General features: G+C 47.3%; 1 protein-coding gene and 1 pseudogene across 1 annotated transcript; both read right to left on the bottom strand.

Moving 5' to 3' along the window:
• Window positions 1-4,012, bottom strand: part of LOC115476803 — a 36,276-nt pseudogene extending 32,264 nt beyond the window's left edge.
• Window positions 4,013-4,347: 335 nt separating this feature from the next.
• On the bottom strand, window positions 4,348-19,298 carry LOC115463170 (gastrula zinc finger protein XlCGF26.1-like). Its single transcript, XM_030193425.1, has 4 exons — window positions 19,222-19,298; window positions 14,462-14,588; window positions 5,424-5,978; window positions 4,348-5,339 (listed from the first exon to the last, which is right to left on the bottom strand). Exons 2-4 carry the CDS (start codon window positions 14,586-14,588, stop codon window positions 4,348-4,350), a joined length of 1,674 nt encoding a protein of 557 aa, XP_030049285.1. The 5' UTR covers window positions 19,222-19,298.
• Window positions 19,299-21,425: the final 2,127 nt, after the last annotated feature.

The raw sequence follows: 21,425 nt of genomic DNA, 5'->3' as shown, positions 1-21,425 counted from the left end.
TGGGACAGACTGGCAAGCACACGCACGGACGCTGCACGTCGCATGCGTGCATAGGCAGGAGGACGACGGACGGGAGGAGTCAGGACTAGTCTCGTAGAAGAAAAAACCCGGACAAAGCCAGCAAATTAACAAATCCGCCTGGACTCCCGACAGCGCCCTCAAAAAGAGGACATGTCCGGGGAAATCCGGACGAATGGTAACCCTAGCCGTCATCTGGGTTGGATCATGTTTATTTACACCTTATATGTGTGCAAACAAAGAAACTGACACCTATTATAAAGAAGAATAATCAAAAATTTTTATTTTTTCAACTGTCCTCCCTTGGACAGAGGCAGTATGAGAACATCATACAGGAAGCAAAATATATATTTACCATAACAGCATACACAGAAGGAAAGCTAGCTCATTTTGCTTAAGTTCCATTCTCAGTCATACCTCTTATATAGTCTACTTTTGCTACCTGCACCTAGTTTCTGCACATAAGCAACCCTTTTCTTTGAAGCCTGCCTGTTCTTTCTTATCTAAAAATGTCAGTAACATTCTTTCTGCCCTAGCACAGACTGTCTCTGTTTCACACCAGGCTGCTCAAGGCTGATTCTACGACTCCCTTATTATTTTCACAGGTTTGTGACTCATATCTCTTTTGCCTTAATGCTTGCATTCCACTGACCATAGGAACTTTCTATTTTCTCATTATATTTAACAATCAATGGCGGCAGCCATCTTGGATGGCTCAAGAGTTGTAGCCATCTTGGATAGGTCAAGGGGTACAGCCATCTTGGATAGATCATATCATAGGAAGCCATCTTGGAGTAACGAGGACAGGAAGGAAGCCCTTATTTGGTCCTTAAAGATTTCCTGTGGGAACAGCCTCCATAGTTACTCAGAGTTGCTGCAGCTGCACCTCAGGTGTGGATGGGCTTTATTAATCACCTAAAGACTGCAGTCAGTTGCCTTTGCATTGCGTCTTAGGCCTTGGTATGTGGGTGCTGGTGCACTTCTGCCTGAGAGACTTTGTCTGGACCTGATTCTGTTTTTGCTGGTTTCCAGCCTTTTGAACCTTTGCCTGGACCTGGACTTTGCTTTGTTCACCGCCTGCCTATTGAACCTTTGCCTGGACCTGGACTTTGCTTTGTTTGCCGCCTGCCTATTGAATCATTGCCTGGATCTGGACTTTGCTTTGCTTGCTGCCTGCCTTTTGAACCGTTGCCTGGACCTGTCTTCTGCTTGCTGGCTGACTGCCATGAGACCTTGCCTGGATTTGCCGGTACGTCTGTTCTGCCTTGCTTCTGGTGTGAGGTGGTTTTGCCTGCCACTGCTGCTCCTCGGCAGTGGTCCAACGGCTCACAACCCAGTTTCCAGCTTTGAGTACGTGACATACAGCAAGTCTGCCAAGTAAGCCAAGCCCGACTCCAGGACCGGCCAATCCACGCTCAAGGAAGGATCCGAGGGGGAGGCCCGCTGCAAAACCGTCAGGCACGCTCTGGCCACATAGAAGCCGCAAACCGAGGCCTGCAGACTCAAGGCGGCCACCTCCAATTTTCTGTCCTGCGAATCCTTCAGGGCAGAGCCACCTTCCACCGGCAAAGCCGTCTTTTTTGACACAGCAGTGATTAGAGAATCCACTGCCGGCCAGCGCAAGGCCTCCTCCCGTTCACCCTCTGGCAGAGGGTACAGTTGAGACATGGCCCTGGCTACTTTGAGGCTCGCCTCCGGAGAATCCCACTGAGCCGAAATTAGAATTTGCATGGCTTCATGGATGTGGAAGGTCCTGGGAGGGCGCTTGGTTCCCAACATAATAGCGGAACCCGCCGAGGCCGAGGGAGGGCCTTCCTCCGGAGACGAAATGCTTAAGATGCTCATAGCCTGAACTAACAGGTTTGGCAAGTCCTCTGAGTGAAAAAGCTGCGCTGCAGAGGGGTCATCTCCCCCCTCAGGGTGAGAATCAGTCTCCTCCAAAGAATCCCCAAAGGACCTTTGGAAGAACTCAGAAATGCTGTCCTCAACTACATCAGAGGAAACAGAGTTCCCCAAAACCTGATGATCCACCCGAGGGCGTTTGATCAGGGAAGCCACCCATGATTGACAGGGGAGCAGGAGCAGCGTTTTGCAGCTGAAAGGCCTGATGCAGCAACAAAACAAACTCAGGAGAGAAACCCCCATTTGTGTACCTGCCCGCTAACAAAAGGGCAGGGGGTTCCCCATCGATTCCCTCGTGGATCATGGCATCGGACAGCAAGGGTGCGAAGAAGCGCTCCACGGATCGCAATCGCACGGCCAGCGGGGAGTTGCGGGGATCGGAGGCGGAGACGCCATTTTTGGGCGCCTTTCCGGACTTTGAGCTAGCCGGGTTTTCCTCCGCTGGGGCGTCGTCGACCTTTCCCGCCTTAGGCGCCCATCCCCGTTTATCTGCCCTTCCTACATTGGCTGGCCATGCAGCTTGGACGGCTCCAGGAGTGGCCGCCCTTGAGTTGGGTGGCGGTAAAATAAAGATGGCGAAATTTAAGCGCCATGCTTCCCGCGCACCTCCTTCATGATCAAAGTAAGACTGAAAAGCATTTCTTAATATTTTTCATCACACCACCCGAAACCCACTTTACCCACATGTAGGTGCCCCCCTTCACCCATAAGGGCTTTGGTAGTGGTGTACAGTTTTGGGGAGTGGGTTCTGGGGGGCTCAGCACCAAAGGTAAGGGAGCTATGTACCTGGGAGCAATTAATGAAGTCCACTGCAGTGACCCCTAGGGTACCTGGTTGGTGTCCTGGCATGTGAGGGGGGCCAGTGCACTACGAATGCTGGCCCCTCCTACGACCAAATGCTTTGAATTTGGCCGGGTTTGAGATGGCTGGCTTCGGTTTCCATTATCAGCGAAAACCAATGCCGGCCACCTCAAACCCGACCATCTCTGACATTTGGCCAGCCCCAACCATATTATTGTAACAAAAGATGGGCGGCCATCTTTTTCAATAATACAGTCGGGGACAGCTCTTTCCGGTGCCAGCCATATAGATGGCAGGCGCCGTTCGATTATGCCCCTCGAAGTCTCCTATAATAGTCATTACTGATTTTTTCTCTCCACAATTTCTGCTTTATAGTTATTTCTTTCTCCACTAATAGATATTTATATATGCCTTCCTGTGTGGATTCTTCGGTGCTTTCTGAGGTTTGCTTTCTAACTGAACCTTTTATTGCACTCAGTACATGTAAATGGATTCACACCTATGTGGCTTTTTTTGAGGTGTACCTTCTGACGGGACCTTTTACTACACTCTGAGGAGGTAAATGGTTTCATACCAGTGTGGATTCTCCAGTGTCTTGTGAGTGTTCCCTTCTCAGTGCAGCTTTTAGCTAAGTACATGCAAATCGCTTGTCTGGATTCTCTGGCACATTATCATGTATTTCTTCAACCTGAAACTTTTGCCACAGTCAGTGCATAGAAATGGTTTGGTTCCTGAAAGATGCATTGTGAGTGTTTCCTTGTCAATGAAGCTTTTGCCATACTCAGTACACAGATATGATTTTATTCCTGGATTCTCTGGTGTTTTGAGGCTTGTCTTATGACAGAAGCTTTTATTACATTCAGTACAGCTAAATGGTTTTCATTCCTATTTGGATTCTCCAGTGTCTTCTGAGTGTTCCCTTCTCGGTGAAGCTTTTATCACACTCAGTACTTGTAAATGGCTACACTTTCGTGTGAATTCTATGGTGCCTTGTCAGTTCTCCCTTGTCAACGAAACATTTACCACACTCAGAACATATAAATGGCTTCTCTTCTGTGTGGATTCTCTGGTGTCTTGTGAGGTGTGCCAACTGAAGCTTTTATTACACTCAGTACAGTTACATTCCTCTGTGAATTCTCCAGTGTTTTTGGAGCATTCCCTTATCACTGAAGCTTTTACCACACTCAGAACATGTAAATGGTTTCACTCTTCTGTCGACTCTCTGGTGTTTACTGAGGTGTCCCTTGTGACTAAAGCTTTTATAGCACTCAGTACAGTTAAATGGTTTCATCCCTGTGTGGATGCTCTAGTGCATTCTGAGGTGTGCCTTCTGACTGAAGCTTTTATTACACTCCGTGCAATTAAAGGGTTTAATTCCTGTGTGGATTCTCTGGTGTATTGTGAGGGTTCCCTTCTGACTGAAGCTTTTATTACACTCAGTACAGTTAAAGAGTTTCATTCCTGTGTGGATGCTCTAGTGCATTCTGAGGTGTGCCTTCTGACTGAAGCTTTTATTACACTCAGTGCAGTTAAAGGGTTAATTCCTGTGTGGATTCTCTGGTGTATTTTCAGGGTTGCCTTCTCACTGAAGCTTTTATTACACTCAGTACAGTTAGAGGGTTTCATTCATGTGTGGATTCTCTGGTGGTTTGTGAGGCTTATCTTCTGACTGAAGCTTTTATTACACTCAGTACAATTAAAGGGTTTGATTCCTGTATGGACTCTCTGGTGTTTTGTGAGGTTTGCCTTCTGACTGAAGCTTTTATTACACTCAGTACAGTTAAAGGGCTTGATTCCTGTGTGGATTCGCTGGTGTATTCTGAGGTATCCCTTCTGACTGAAGCTTTTATTACACTCAGTACAATTAAGGGGTTTGATTCCTGTGTGGATGCTCTGGTGCATTGTGAGGTGTGCCTTCTGACTGAAGCTTTTATTACACTCAGTACAGTTAAAGGGTTTCATTCCTGTGTGGATTCTCTGGTGTTTTGTGAGGTTTGCCTTCTGACTGAAGCTTTTATTACACTCAGTACAGTTAAAGGGCTTGATTCCTGTGTGGATTCGCTGGTGTATTCTGAGGTATCCCTTCTGACTGAAGCTTTTATTACACTCAGTACAATTAAGGGGTTTGATTCCTGTGTGGATGCTCTGGTGCATTGTGAGGGTTGCCTTCTGACTGAAGCTTTTATTACACTCAGTGCAGTGAAAGGGTTTGATTCCTATGTGGATTCTCTGGTGTATTGTGAGGTGTGTTTTACAAGTGAAGCTTTTATTACAGTCAGTACAGTTAAAGGGTTTCATTCCTGTGTGCATTCTCTGGTGTACTGTGAGGGTTGCCTTCTGACTGAAGCTTTTATTACACTCAGTGCAGTGAAAAGGTTTCTGTCCCGTGTGGATTCTACAGTGCCTTTCGAATGTTCCTCTCTCAGTGAAACGTTTATCATACTCAGAACATGCAAAAGGCTTCACTCTTGTGTGGATTCTCTGGTGCATCAACATGTTATTCTTCAACCTAAAGCTTTTGCCACAGTCTGTGCATAGAAATCGTTTTGATCCTGAATGGATTCTCTGGTGGATGGTGAGTTTCCCTGTGGCAGTGAAGCTTTTATCACATTCAGTACTGGACACTAGTCTCTCTCCTAGGTAGAATTTTGCATTTCTTATGAAGTTTTCTTTCTGATTGAAGCTTTTGTCACAATCAGGATATGAAGATAATCTCTCATCAGTGTTGTTTTTCTGGTGTTTTGTAATGTTTTCTCCATTGGTAGAGCTATTCCCATATTCTTTACTTGTATACACCAGCTCTTCCTTCCTACTGAAATCTTTCCCACACTCAGATGTAGAAAGTGTCTCTTTTATGCACTTTTTCTGTTGTTCTTTTAGTTCTCTCTTTTGACGGACGTTTTTCGCATAGTTCGTACATGTAGATGGTCTATTTTCAGTATCAGATAGAGGATGTGATTTCGGAGTTAAATGATTGCTGAGGAATATCTCACAAATATCACAGAAACACCTTTGCTCTCTCATCTGGTTTGTCTGCTTTTCCCCTGTCTGGATGATATCACTGGTACTGTTTTCACACAGAGCTGAGCCTCCTGTTGAATGTTTTTGTTTATTTTGATGTTTTCCCTTTTCTCCCCAGTCAGAACAGGAAGGAGTCTCCTCTTTCTCTCTTTCTGATAACATCTTTTCCCCTTTAGACTTCTCAATGAGCTTCCAGTCATGTGTCTTTGTTTTACTGTTTCTGGGATAATCGTTTTCTAAAAAAAAATAAAAATATATAAAAAAGCATTGTAGAATATTGTAGAACAATTTAATAACCCTTCATAAACGTACCACCCCTACCCCCGCTGCTGATCATTACCAGAGATGCAGGTACAATATATGATCATATTCAAGTTGATATTTCTTTTTGTAATATCCTTATTAGAACCACACAATGGCAAGAATAATAATATCTGTAAGAAGAGATATAACAGTAGAGCTTGGTAATTTTTTAAGTTTCATCCCCCCCCCCCCCCCCACACACACACACACTGCAAGAGATTAGACCACACATGTTGTTTCTTCACGGCAGTCTGATCCGCAATAATAACAGACCAAAACCTTATCACCCTCTTCCCTTCCCTAAAGTCCATACTTCAAGTTAGAGGTTCAGCAAGTAGCTACGAGAACGGTGTGGCAAACGATCCCACACTAGGGACAAATTTGTTGAAAAGACTTCCGGGCTCTAAGCGACCGCTGACTAGTGTCCAGTCTCTCAATCTTCATTAGGTTGACAAGTTCATTCCTCCAAACAGCCTCTCTCCAACACATCAAAATATTCTTTCCATATAAAAAAAATGCCTTATGCAGCTGACGATTAGGCCTCGATCTCAGACCCAAGGAAAGAAAAGTTCGAGAACAACTGAATGTGCAAGACGCTTCAGGTGTTTCATGAGCAACCGCAGCTGATCACTCATAAGTATTGAAGGCCCCGACGGGTTCTAAGATCAACAAGGCCCCTCCACCCTTCCTATCCACAGAAGAACTAAAACAGGAAAATGAAGATATGGCGCCACAACTTTAATCAGAGAAACGTACGTGTTAGGCAGTGAGAGGTTGATATGAACTATAGAATCACTCTCAGTCCCTTGCCCCCTAGGAGGAGAGGACACTTCAGCCCTAGGGGCTGGAATACGAGAGACAATCAGACTTACAGTGGTGGAAATAAGTATTTGATCCCTTGCTGATTTTGTAAGTTTGCCCACTGACAAAGACATGAGCAGCCCATAATTGAAGGGTAGGTTATTGGTAACAGTGAGAGATAGCACATCACAAATTAAATCCGGAAAATCACATTGTGGAAAGTATATGAATTTATTTGCATTCTGCAGAGGGAAATAAGTATTTAATCCCTCTGGCAAACAAGACCTAATACTTGGTGGCAAAACCCTTGTTGGCAAGCACAGCGGTCAGACGTCTTCTGTAGTTGATGATGAGGTTTGCACACATGTCAGGAGGAATTTTGGTCCACTCCTCTTTGCAGATCATCTCTAAATCATTAAGAGTTCTGGGCTGTCGCTTGGCAACTCGCAGCTTCAGCTCCCTCCATAAGTTTTCAATGGGATTAAGGTCTGGTGACTGGCTAGGCCACTCCATGACCCTAATGTGCTTCTTCCTGAGCCACTCCTTTGTTGCCTTGGCTGTATGTTTTGGGTCATTGTCGTGCTGGAAGACCCAGCCACGACCCATTTTTAAGGCCCTGGCGGAGGGAAGGAGGTTGTCACTCAGAATTGTACGGTACATGGCCCCATCCATTCTCCCATTGATGCGGTGAAGTAGTCCTGTGCCCTTAGCAGAGAAACACCCCCAAAACATAACATTTCCACCTCCATGCTTGACAGTGGGGACGGTGTTCTTTGGGTCATAGGCAGCATTTCTCTTCCTCCAAACACGGCGAGTTGAGTTCATGCCAAAGAGCTCAATTTTTGTCTCATCTGACCACAGCACCTTCTCCCAATCACTCTCGGCATCATCCAGGTGTTCACTGGCAAACTTCAGACGGGCCGTCACATGTGCCTTCCGGAGCAAGGGGACCTTGCGGGCACTGCAGGATTGCAATCCGTTATGTCGTAATGTGTTACCAATGGTTTTCGTGGTGACAGTGGTCCCAGCTGCCTTGAGATCATTGACAAGTTCCCCCCTTGTAGTTGTAGGCTGATTTCTAACCTTCCTCATGATCAAGGATACCCCACGAGGTGAGATTTTGCGTGGAGCCCCAGATCTTTGTCGATTGACAGTCATTTTGTACTTCTTCCATTTTCTTACTATGGCACCAACAGTTGTCTCCTTCTCGCCCAGCGTCTTACTGATGGTTTTGTAGCCCATTCCAGCCTTGTGCAGGTGTATGATCTTGTCCCTGACATCCTTAGACAGCTCCTTGCTCTTGGCCATTTTGTAGAGGTTAGAGTCTGACTGATTCACTGAGTCTGTGGACAGGTGTCTTTCATACAGGTGACCATTGCCGACAGCTGTCTGTCATGCAGGTAACGAGTTGATTTGGAGCATCTACCTGGTCTGTAGGGGCCAGATCTCTTACTGGTTGGTGGGGGATCAAATACTTATTTCCCTCTGCAGAATGCAAATAAATTCATATACTTTCCACAATGTGATTTTCCGGATTTAATTTGTGATGTGCTATCTCTCACTGTTACCAATAACCTACCCTTCAATTATGGGCTGCTCATGTCTTTGTCAGTGGGCAAACTTACAAAATCAGCAAGGGATCAAATACTTATTTCCACCACTGTAGGTGTAGGCACAACCAGTAAAAATCACGTGATTTCTCCTAAACTAACTTGGGATCATATATGGATTGTCCTGTAATACTGTTATTTTTTATATGTATACATAGATGGCAATTTCCTACATTGTATCATCCTTTCCTCTTGTGTTCACATGCACACTTTGTGGCAATTGGCTAATTCCTTATCAGTAAAGCATGATCACAGTGTGGAAGACCAGTATGAAACACCTGGTGTCCTTCCTCACTGAACACATATTTCTGTTGGAACATCTTGGAGTCTGCAGAGTCCTCAGTCTCTCATCACCACCAAGGTTATATCCATGTGTATCTGCCATATATGGGCCAATAGCCTCAGTTCCTCCTAAGCGTCACCTTGACATGTAACATGTACTTTCCATTTCCTGAGAAAGCACTGTAGCTTACATGCAGCTGCAGGAAGGAACTCAAAATATGCTGACGACAGCAAAGCAAGGAATACTGAGGGCCAGCAGAGCCATATTACAGACCTAGTATAAGAAGGAATATACAGCACCTTGGGGTGAAACTATCTGAGGATCCGAAGGTGACAAATTAGCGTGACAAGGCGGTGTTACCATTAAGCCACGGTTTTCATTCGTTTTTATTTTTCACATACATACTGTTGCCTCCGCAAATGATCAGTTCTATCCCCTGTACATAACTTTTTGTATCATATTTGGTTGAGTTCGATTCACTGACGCATTTGAAACCACCACTTTTGAGATATTTATTCCCCCTTTTTTTGTTTTTTGGTCAGATCACTCTCGCTATCTATCTAATATAATAAAACGCACCGTGAACGTTCTAATGAGGACAACGTTCTGAAGCCATCTGACGTCACTCCCTGAGTCCCTGGCTGTAGGGTTCGTGGCGTCCGTGGTGTCCGTGGTGTAAAGCCATCCAGCCGTCTCTGCCCCGCCCTCGCGTCTAAACAAACAAATCCGGAAGCGAAGCGTCAGGGAAGGAGGCGGCGCTCCCGACGTCTACCCTTCCCTTCGCTGTGTTCCGCCTTCAAAACAAGGCGGAACACAGCGAAGGGAAAGCTAGACGTCGGGAGCGCCACCTCCTTCCCTGACGCTTCGCTGCACGAACCGCCACGGAGGTAAAGTTAACAAGATGCGAAGGGGGGGGGGCATGGATGCGAAGGGGGGGGGGGAAAAAAAGGGTGGGCCAGGCTGGGACATGGGAGAGAGAGTAGCATTGATGCGAGGGGGGGGTCATGGAAGGGCGAGAGGGGACTTGCTGGAAAAGGATGAATGGAGGCGGCAGGGGACAGAGGAGCATGGATGGGTATGGATTAGGAGGGCAGGGCACAGGGAGAGAGGGGAATTACTGAAAATGGATGAATGGAGGGGGCAGGGGACAGAGGAGCATGGATGGGCATGGATTGGGAGGGCAGGACTCAGGGAGAGGGGAATTGCTGGATAGGGATGAATGGAGGGGACAGAAGGGCATGGATGGATATGGATTGCAGAGCAGGCCTCAGGCAGAGAGGGGAAATGCTGAATAGGGAAAAATGGAGGGGCCAGGTGACAGATGAGCATGGATGGCCATGGATTAGAAGGGCAGGACTCAGGGAGAGGGGAATTGCTGGATACGGATGAATGGAGGGGACAGATGGGCATGGATGGATATGGATTGCAGAGCAGGCCTCAGGCAGAGAGGGGAAATGCTGGATAGGGAAAAATGGAGGGGCCAGGTGACAGAGGAGCATGGATGGGCATGGATTGGAAGGGCAGGACTCAGGGAGAGGGGAATTGCTGCATAGGGATGAATGGAGGGGACAGATGGCCATGGATGGATATGGATTGCAGGGCAGGCCTCAGGCAGAGAGGGGAAATGCTGGATAGGGATGAATGGAGGGGGCAGGTGACAGACAAACATGGATGGCCATGGATTGGGAGGGCAGGGCTCAGGGACAGAGGGGAATTGCTGGAAAAGGATGAATGGAGGGGGCAGGGGACAGATGGCCATGGATTGGGAGGGCACGGCTCACACTCTCTCTCTCATATACAATGTCTTTCTGACTCTCACACAGTCTGTCTCACACAGTATCACATTCACTCTCTATGTGCCACACAGTCACTCACACACTCGCTTGGTGTCATACACTCACTCTCACAGAGAATCTGTGTCTCACACACACTCTCTCTCTTGCCCACACACACACACTCTCTCTCACACTGTGTCTCACATACACACACTCTCATTCTCACACACACTCTCTCACAAACACACTCACACCCAGACTCACTCTCTCTCTCACACACTCACTCAGACTCTCAAACACTCACTCTCACATACTCTCCCAAACATACACACTCCAAGGAAAACCTTGCTAGCGCCCGTTTCATTTGTGTCAGAAACGGGCCTTTTTTACTAGTTTGTTTATAATATTCGGTTTCCTAGGTATGTGAGTGATGATACTTGATGCTTTTTGACCCTTGACCTTTCACATTCCATTTTAACCTTTGAATATAATCTAATGAGTTTAGTTGGACTTGCATTATTGACAACATTACCCCCTTTTTAAATTTAGGGTCCTATCATTTTCGCCATTTATTTTTATATCCGTAACTTCAAATATGATTGGCCACTTTCACAGCAACGTCACTCGTTTTTATACATACATATTTTCGTTTTTGTTTTTTTTTTTGAGGTTTAAACTGTTTTATTGACGATATGCACACTACAAGTCAACTTGGAGTATTCATACAGCATGGATCAATATAGAAATCAACATTCCAGCAACATATTCAACACCGTCAAACACTTTTTCCATTTTTACTCCCCCCTCCCCTCTTTACAACTTTTATTTCCAGTGAATGTTAACATTAAATGTCAATTATCACTGACATCACAAGCTTTAAAATAACTTGTTAGATGAAATAGTACATATCATAAAACACCAAAAGTATCTGAACATCAAAGCTCTGGAGCAATGCCAAGCTTTTATTAATATACACCTCACTCAACCCCTCCAGCCCCCCTCCCAATACCTCCCCCCCCCCCATGCTTCTATGCCTGTATGGAGGCGTGTTGATGGTACACAAAGCGAACGGATTCATGTGTCCGTTCTCTTGCCTCCACATGTCTGAAGTGCCCCCTTCTCCACATCGTCCATTCTCCAGCAAATTGAATGGTCCCGTAAGCCAAGGGCACCAAGATCCATGTGAAGCTGCAAGGCGACAATAATTTGTACAGAATCCTATTCTCGCTAGTACTCAATATCCTCCGTTCCCTCCACCCGCCTCCCTAGTCCTACCCCCAGACTACCCCCTCCCCCCCTCCTTCCCTGCAAGCAGTATACGGCTCTAGTCTAAATCTACAACTCCAGGCTACCTTCACTCCCCTACTGTTCCCCTCGATTTATCAGGCATTGATAAGCAAACTACGTCCCCTAGGGCTAAGGATTTGCAGATATGGCGTCCAAATCTTATTTTCGTTATTTTAATCAGCTCATTCATATATTTCTTTCATTCCCCCGGTTTTCATTTTTTGGGGGGGGTTATACACTTGTTCATATTTTTTATCTTTTATTTCACATTTTACATTTGATATCTATATGTATTTTAATGTATAATATGAATATACACACATATATACGTAACTTTTGTTAGTAATTCTACGTTTAATGAATATGCACACAATATATAATTTATATGTTTTTATTTTTTATGTTTTAATGTTATATTATTTATTTTGTAGCCCCTGAAGAAGCCCTGCTGGGTGAAACACGGCCTGTGTCGGGCTATTTTATTTAGTTTTCATTAATAAGTTACGTTTTGTCTTTCAACAATCTGCTTCGTTTATTTTCCACCAAGGCGGTGGCTATAGCCAGAAGGATGCTAGGCTGCATAGAGAGAACTATAACCAGCAGAAGTGGGTGCTGATGCCCCTGTACAAGTCATTGGTGAGGCCCCACCTGGAGTATTGTGTTCCGTTTTGGAGGACGTATCTTGCTAAAGATGTAAGAAGACTTGAAGCGCTCCAAAGAAGGCGACAAAAATGATATGGGGATTACGCCAAAAGACGTATGAGAAGAGACTGGAAGACCTGAATATGTATATCCTAGATGAGAGGAGGGACAGAGGAGATATGATTTATTTTTTATTTTAGTTACATTTGTACCCCGCGCTTTCCCACTCATGGCAGGCTCAATGCGGCTTACATGGGGCAATGGAGGGTTAAGTGACTTGCCCAGAGTCACAAGGAGCTGCCTGTGCCTGAAGTGGGAATCGAAAGTTCCTCAGTTCCCAGGACCAAACATTCCATGTAGAAGTGGGCCCTTGCAGATCACCAATGTGGCCGCGCAGGCTTCTGCTTCTGTGAGTCTGACGTCCTGCACGTACGTGCATGACGTCCGACTCACAGAAACAGAAGCCTGCGCAGCCTTCTACATGGAATGTTGCTAGTGGAATAGCAACATTCCATGTAGAATCTCCAATAGTAGCAACATTCCATGTAGAATCTCCAATAGTAGCAACATTCCATGTAGAATCTCCAATAGTATCTATTTTATTTTTGTTCCATTTGTACCCTGCTCTTTCCCACTCATGGCAGGCTCAATGCGGCTTACATGGGGCAATGGAGGGTTAAGTGACTTGCCCAGAGTCACAAGGAGCTGCCTGTGCCTGAAGTGGGAATCAAACTCAGTTCCTCAGTTCCAAAGTCCACCACCCTAACCACTAGGCCAGACGTTTAAATACTTGAAAGGTATTAATATAGAAACAAATCTGTTCCAGAGAAGGGAAAATGGTATAACTACAGGACATGATTACTTAGGAGTAATGTCAGAAAATTATTTTAAACAGAGAGGGCGGTTGATTCCTGGAACACCCTCAAGAGGTAGGTGGTGGAGAACAGAACTGTAGCGGAATTCAAGGTGTTGTGGGATGAACACAGGGGATCTCTAATTAGAAAATGAATGGTATAAAAATACAAAGCTTAAAGGTTTGCAAGTCAAGTGCTGCTTTGATGGCAACTCTGGCTATTTCAACCAAGGCCGGTGCTGGGCTGGTTTGTACAGTCTGAGTCCCGTTTTGATGCTGAGTCTACTTTTTAAATTCTATATATTTTTTAAGAGTTTTTTAATCCCATTTTTTAGCGATTTTGATGGGACGAGCCTGGCATTACATATGTTGGTTTATCTCCGACAGCCACTTAGCATTTTTTGGTGCAATTTTCATGCTGGTTTTAAATTAGACAACAATGCTGTCATTTTATTTTGATTAATTACTATTTTTTACCTAGGAAGCTTAGATTTATGTCTCAGTGCAAGTCTTGTTTTTAATTTTTTATTGTTTTTTTGTGAATTATGCCCTGAACAGTGAGGATTGAAGACCCTGAACATGGAACCATTTAAAGGCACTCTGGGGCTCATTTTCGAAAGACAAAAATGTCTAAACAATGACAAAGAGCATTTGGACAGTTTTCTCACAAAAACATCCAAATCAATATTTTCGAAACCTATTGTCCAGACGTTTTTCTACGCTGTTTGTTTGCAGCATGTCCAAATCTCAAGGAGGTATGTTGGAGGTGGAATTTGGGCGTTCCCAGTGGTGTGCTGGAGCCGGTTGTTAAATTTTACTGAATTTTGCGAGCCGGTTATTGATGGAGCCAGGCAGCGAGCACACAAACGGGGGGGGTGTTCTCCTTCTCTCTCCCTCCTCCCCCGGCCCCCATCCGCCTGTAAGTCCAGCATACCTCAGCTTCCTACCTCATATCCTCTCTCAGGTTCATCCACGGTCCGCTAGACTTTCGCTGTTGTCTTGCTGATTCCCTCTTGCTTGCTTGCATTCTACATAGAGTGGGTTATCTCACAATCACTCATTATCAGTCACTTGGGTTCCCTCCACTGAGACTCACCCACTGCCAGTCACTCCTTAATCTGCCAAAGAAGGGATTTTAACAGGGGGAAAAATAGGAAATCCTTACCCAGAGACATCAGACTCTCGTAATTCTCCTTCATCACCTCCCTGTAAAGCTCCTTCTGCCCTTCATCTAAATACTCCCACTCCTCCTGGGAGAAAGAGACAGTGATGTCCTCAAACATCACCCGCATCTGAAACACAAACCAGAAACACACTTAGGGACACAGAGAGGGGCTCAGAATGCATTAAATTCCAGCTGGATTTATTCTGTTGACATATTACCTCCTGCATCTGAAACAAGGTGCTCAGAATGCATTAAATTCAGGCTCCTGACATTTTTCCTCCCTCATGTCTTTGTTTTGAGGTTATAACTGTGCACATTTTACCTATGTTTTGTGGAGATCTTTTTTTTTTGTTACATTTGTACCCCGCGCTTTCCCACTCATGGCAGGCTCAATGCGGCTTAAATGGGGCAATTGAGGGTTAAGTGACTTGCCCAGAGTCACAAGGAGCTGCCTGTGCCTGAAGTGGGAATCAAACTCAGTTCCTCAGTTCCCCAGGACCAAAGTCCACCACCCTAACCACTAAGCCGCTCTTCTATGCTCCAGGACTGACTGCTCTTAAGCTGTCTCCCAACTCAGCATTCTCAGCCTCCAGTATGAACCCCTCCCCATCAGTTTTCTGTCTCCAGGCTTTATTTCTCTTTTCCTTCATCCCAGCAACCCCACCTCCTCTACCAGTTCTTTCTCCATTCTTCCCAGCACACATCCCATAACTAACAATCGACCCCCTCCCCCCCCCAGTAAAAATACAGAGAGCTCTCTCTGATATCTACCCGGTGGCATACATTAGTTCTCTTTCTGAAATCCACATTGCCCCAGCACATACACTTTCATAGCTCTCTCAAATAGGTATATTGCGAGAGCTATGGAAGTGTATATGCGGGGGTAAGATGGATTTAAGAAAGAGAACTAATCGGTTTGGGCCAGCTATGATGCAGTGAGTGCTGGGGAGGTTGAAAGAACTGTGATGGAGTGCGTGGTGGGTTAGTGGGCCCCCACTCCACAGTTCTCTCAACCTCCCCAGCACTTGCAGAATCATAGATGACCCAAACCCACTCTAACTCACAATCTCCCCACAGCTCTTTGTGAATGATGCCAATACATCCCTCCTCAATACATACAGCCACCTCCTCCCCCCCCCTGTGGATTCCCCCAAATTCTGCCACTGTACTGCATTCACATGTTTCACCCACCTATGCCACCTCCAGCTTTCCCTTATACTCCCTCATCCACACTTTCAGTGTTTACTCCCTTTCTCAGCCTGCCCTTTTCTTCCCCCCCCTCTCCCTCCAGCCCTGAGCATGCTCCTGCCCTCTCTTGCTCATTACCTCTGCTTTCCCTCCTTCCCCAATGCTAGAGAGCACTCCCATCATCATAGCTGTCCCAAACCCACCCTAACACACACGGAGGCATATTTTCAAAGCACTTAGACTTACAAAGTTCCATAGGTTTCTATGTAACTTTGTAAGTCTAAGTGCTTTGATAATGAGCCCCACAGTCTCCCCACTGCTCTTTGTGAATGCTGCCAATACATCCCTCCTCGGTGCATCCAGCCACCTCCTCCCCCCCCCCCCCCCCCGTGGATTCCCCCAAATTCTGCCACTGTACTGCACTCACATGTTTCACCCACCCATGCCACCTCCAGCTTTCCCTTCTTCTCCCTCATCCTCACTTTCAGTGTTTACTCCCTTTCTCAGCCTGCCCTTTTCTTTCCCCCCCTCTCCCTCCAGCCCTGAGCATGCTCCCGCCCTCTCTTGCTCATTACCTCTGCTTTCCCTCCTTCCCCAATGCTAGAGAGCACACCCATCATCATAGCTCTCTCAAACCCACCCTAACACACACAGTCTCCCCCACAGCTCTTTGTGAATGCTGCCAACACATCCATCCTCGGTACATCCAGCCACCTCCTCCCCCCGCCCCCCCCCCCCCCCCCCCCCGTGGATTCCCCCAAATTCTGCCACTGTACTGCATTCACATGTTTAACCCACCCATGCCACCTCCAGCTTTCCCTCATCCACACTTTCAGTGTTTACTCCCTTTCTCAGCCTGCCCTTTTCTTTCCCCCCCTCTCCCTCCAGCCCTGAGCATGCTCCCGCCCTCTCTTGCTCATTACCTCTGCTTTCCCTCCTTCCCCAATGCTAGAGAGCACTCCCATCATCATAGCTCTCTCAAACCCACCCTAACACACACAGAGGCATATTTTCAAAGCACTTAGACTTACAAAGTTCCATAGGTTTCTATGTCACTTTGTAAGTCTAAGTGCTTTGATAATGAGCCCCACAGTCTCCCCACTGCTCTTTGTGAATGCTGCCAATACATCCCTCCTCGATACATCCAGCCACCTCCCCCCCCCCCCCCCCCCCACCGTGGATTCCCCCAAATTCTGCCACTGTACTGCATTCACATGTTTCACCCACCCATGCCACCTCCAGCTTTCCCTCATCCACACTTTCAGTGTTTACTCCCTTTCTCAGCCTGCCCTTTTCATCCCCCCCTCTCCCTCCACCCCTAAGCATGCTCCCACCCTTACCTCTCCTTTCTCTCCTTCGCCGATGCTAGAGAGCACTCCCATCATCATAGCTCTCTCAAACCCACCCTAACACACACAGAGGCATATTTTCAAAGCACTTAGACTTACAAAGTTCCATAGGTTTCTATGTCACTTGTAAGTCTAAGTGCTTTGATAATGAGCCCCACAGTCTCCCCACTGCTCTTTGTGAATGCTGCCAATACATCCCTCCCCCCCCCCCCGTGGATTCCCCCAAATTCTGCCACTGTACTGCATTCACATGTTTCACCCACCCATGCCACCTCCAGCTTTCCCTTATACTCCCTCATCCACACTTTCAGTGTTTACTCCCTTTCTCAGCCTGCCCTTTTCATCCCCCCCCTCCCTCCAGCCCTGAGCATGCTCCCGCCCTCTCTTGCTCATTACCTCTGCTTTCCCTCCTTCCCCAATGCTAGAGAGCACTCCCATCATCATAGCTCTCTCAAACCCACCCTAACACACACAGAGGCATATTTTCAAAGCACTTAGACTTACAAAGTTCCATAGGTTTCTATGTCACTTTGTAAGTCTAAGTGCTTTGATAATGAGCCCCACAGTCTCCCCACTGCTCTTTGTGAATGCTGCCAATACATCCCTCCTCGATACATCCAGCCACCTCCCCCCCCCCCACCGTGGATTCCCCCAAATTCTGCCACTGTACTGCATTCACATGTTTCACCCACCCATGCCACCTCCAGCTTTCCCTCATCCACACTTTCAGTGTTTACTCCCTTTCTCAGCCTGCCCTTTTCATCCCCCCCTCTCCCTCCACCCCTAAGCATGCTCCCACCCTTACCTCTCCTTTCTCTCCTTCGCCGATGCTAGAGAGCACTCCCATCATCATAGCTCTCTCAAACCCACCCTAACACACACAGAGGCATATTTTCAAAGCACTTAGACTTACAAAGTTCCATAGGTTTCTATGTCACTTTGTAAGTCTAAGTGCTTTGATAATGAGCCCCACAGTCTCCCCACTGCTCTTTGTGAATGCTGCCAATACATCCCTCCTCCCCCCCCCCCCCGTGGATTCCCCCAAATTCTGCCACTGTACTGCATTCACATGTTTAACCCACCCATGCCACCTCCAGCTTTCCCTCATCCACACTTTGTGTTTACTCCCTTTCTCAGCCTGCCCTTTTCTTTCCCCCCCTCTCCCTCCAGCCCTGAGCATGCTCCCGCCCTCTCTTGCTCATTACCTCTGCTTTCCCTCCTTCCCCAATGCTAGAGAGCACTCCCATCATCATAGCTCTCTCAAACCCACCCTAACACACACAGAGGCATATTTTCAAAGCACTTAGACTTACAAAGTTCCATAGGTTTCTATGTCACTTTGTAAGTCTAAGTGCTTTGATAATGAGCCCCACAGTCTCCCCACTGCTCTTTGTGAATGCTGCCAATACATCCCTCCTCGATACATCCAGCCACCTCCCCCCCCCCCCACCGTGGATTCCCCCAAATTCTGCCACTGTACTGCATTCACATGTTTCACCCACCCATGCCACCTCCCGCTTTCCCTCATCCACACTTTCAGTGTTTACTCCCTTTCTCAGCCTGCCCTTTTCATCCCCCCCTCTCCCTCCACCCCTAAGCATGCTCCCACCCTTACCTCTCCTTTCTCTCCTTCGCCGATGCTAGAGAGCACTCCCATCATCATAGCTCTCTCAAACCCACCCTAACACACACAGAGGCATATTTTCAAAGCACTTAGACTTACAAAGTTCCATAGGTTTCTATGTCACTTTGTAAGTCTAAGTGCTTTGATAATGAGCCCCACAGTCTCCCCACTGCTCTTTGTGAATGCTGCCAATACATCCCTCCTCCCCCCCCCCCCGTGGATTCCCCCAAATTCTGCCACTGTACTGCATTCACATGTTTCACCCACCCATGCCACCTCCAGCTTTCCCTTATACTCCCTCATCCACACTTTCAGTGTTTACTCCCTTTCTCAGCCTGCCTTTTTCATCCCCCCTCTCCCTCCAGCCCTGAGCATGCTCCCGCCCTCTCTTGCTCATTACCTCTGCTTTCCCTCCTTCCCCAATGCTAGAGAGCACTCCCATCATCATAGCTCTCTCAAACCCACCCTAACACACACATTGTACTGCATTCACATGTTTCACCCACCCATGCCACCTCCAGCTTTCCCTCATCCCTTTCTCAGCCTGCCCTTTTCATCCCCCCCTCTCCCTCCACCCCTAAGCATGCTCCCGCCCTCACCTCTGCTTTCCCTCCTTCCCCGATGCTCTACACAAACGCAGGAGCAAGAGGACAAGTGCTGCACGCCGGATCCTAAGCCGCCTTGCCGGATCCTACCATTGCTACACTACTGGCTGAATTGAAAACACGAGGCTCTACGGTGTCCCCAACGGTTCAAATTCAGCCGTCAGTACAGCAACCGCGCTCTCCTCCTCCTCCTTCTGCTATACTACTGGCTGAATTCAGCCGTAAGCGCAGACGCAGTACTGGAGCCGCTCTCCTGCTCTCTTTGTGATTGAGCAAGCGCCAGGGTGGGAGGGGCAATGGAACAAGGAGGGCGGGGGGAGGGAGTTTGAGAAGGGGCTTCAACTTTGGCATTGCAGTTCCCGCTCCATCCTCTGCACAATTCACCCTCCCCCATTTGTGGAAGTGAAGCTCGCCGCCATATTGGTGCTCCCAAACCAATAGCAGAATGGACTGCCCATGCCTGGTCCATCTGTAACAAATCGAAACCTGTTCCAGTTGGTTAGGCAGTGCCTTAAAAGTGGGGGATAAAAGATTTTTTTAAAAATTATTTATTTGACAGCTTTGTTTTTTTATTTGAATGCTGCCCATATGTAGATATATTGTAACATAGTACGGCAGAAAAAGACCTGCACGGTCCATCCAGTCTGCCCAACAAGATAAACTCATATGTGCTGCTTTTTGTGTATACCTTACCTTGATTTGTACCTGTGCTCTTCAGGGCACAGACTGTATAAGTCTGCCCAGCACTATCCCCGCCTCCCAACCACCAGCCCCGCCTCCCACCACCGGTTCTGGCACAGACCGTATAAGTCTGCCCAGCACTATCCCCGCCTCCCAACCAGTGTTGCCAGGTGGGCGGTTTTACCGCCCAATTGGGCGGTTTTCCGCGACCCGCCGCGGGAAATTTTTGCCCGCGGCGGGTTGCGGTTTTTTGGGCTGGTTTTTGGGATTCACGGCGGTTTTTTGGGCGGCTTTTTGCCTTTTTCGGCCGCGGGGGGCGGGGTTAGTGACGTTTTGGGCGGGGCCGATGACATGGGAGGCGGGGCTGATGATGTGGGAGGCGGGGCCGATGACGGGGAGGCGGGGCCGATGACGTGGGAGGCGGGGCCGATGACGGGGAGGCGGGGCCGATGACGTGGGAGGCGGGGCCGGTGACGGCGGGGGCGGGGTTGATGACGGCGGGGGCGGGGGTAATGACGCGGGGGTGGGGGTGTCAGGGGCGGGGTTTGTGTTTGGGCGGGTTTTGGGCTGGTTTTTGGGCTGGATTGGGCTGGAAAAATTTTTTCCACCTGGCAACCCTGCTCCCAACCACCAGCCCCGCCTGCCACCACCGGCTCTGCCACCCAATCTCGGCTAAGCTCCTGAGGATCCATTCCTTCTGAACAGGATTCCTTTATGTTTATCCCACGCATGTTTGAATTCCATTATCGTTTTCATTTCCACCACCTCCCGCAGGAGGGCATTCCACTACTCTCTCCGTGAAAAATTACTTCTAAGCTACAGTGTATGGACTGCAATCTCAGTCTCTTGAATTTACTCCTAACACCCACCTTACTACTTCCATTGTGCCAGACACGTACAGTCAACTTACCAAGGTGTGTTTGAACATTTCTTTCAATCAAGCCTGTGGCACCCAAAGTGATGGGAAATATTTGCATAGTTTATTGCAGTTTATATAAAATACATTTCAAAATAAAACTACAAAATAAGCAAAGAAAAGAAAACTCAAGAGTTTACAGTGAATGAAATGTGCCACATACCATGACAGGAATGAACCTCACTTCTAGGCCAGGCTATGTGGAGAAGGATCTCAGTCCCTCAAATTTACTGCTAACGTTCACCGTACAACTTCCATCATACCATATTGGGGTTCATAAAATGTAACATGTATAGACAACCTATGCAGGTGTGTTTGGAAATTCTTTTCGATGAAGCCTGTAGCTCTCAGCATGATGGAAAATAGGTCTGAATTCTTCTGCCCTGCCACGTTTTCTTGTTCTCGGACTGCATTTGTTCCTGCCTCAGGATCTTGTGTCTCTCCATACGATTCGCAGGGTAATTGGATTTTCTGGTGTCTTATATGTCTTCCTTTCCCAGTGAAGCTTTTAGCGAACTCAGTACCTGCAAATTATTTCAGTCCTGTATGGGATTTCTGAAGTGTGTGGTCAGTGTTCCCTTGTCATTAAAACTTTTACCAC

The sequence above is a fragment of the Microcaecilia unicolor genome, chromosome 1 (genome assembly GCF_901765095.1).
Source record: "Microcaecilia unicolor chromosome 1, aMicUni1.1, whole genome shotgun sequence".
Classification (NCBI taxonomy): Eukaryota; Metazoa; Chordata; class Amphibia; order Gymnophiona; family Siphonopidae; genus Microcaecilia; species Microcaecilia unicolor.
Note: the sequence above shows the minus strand (reverse complement) of the source record. Positions and strands in the feature narration are given on the sequence as shown.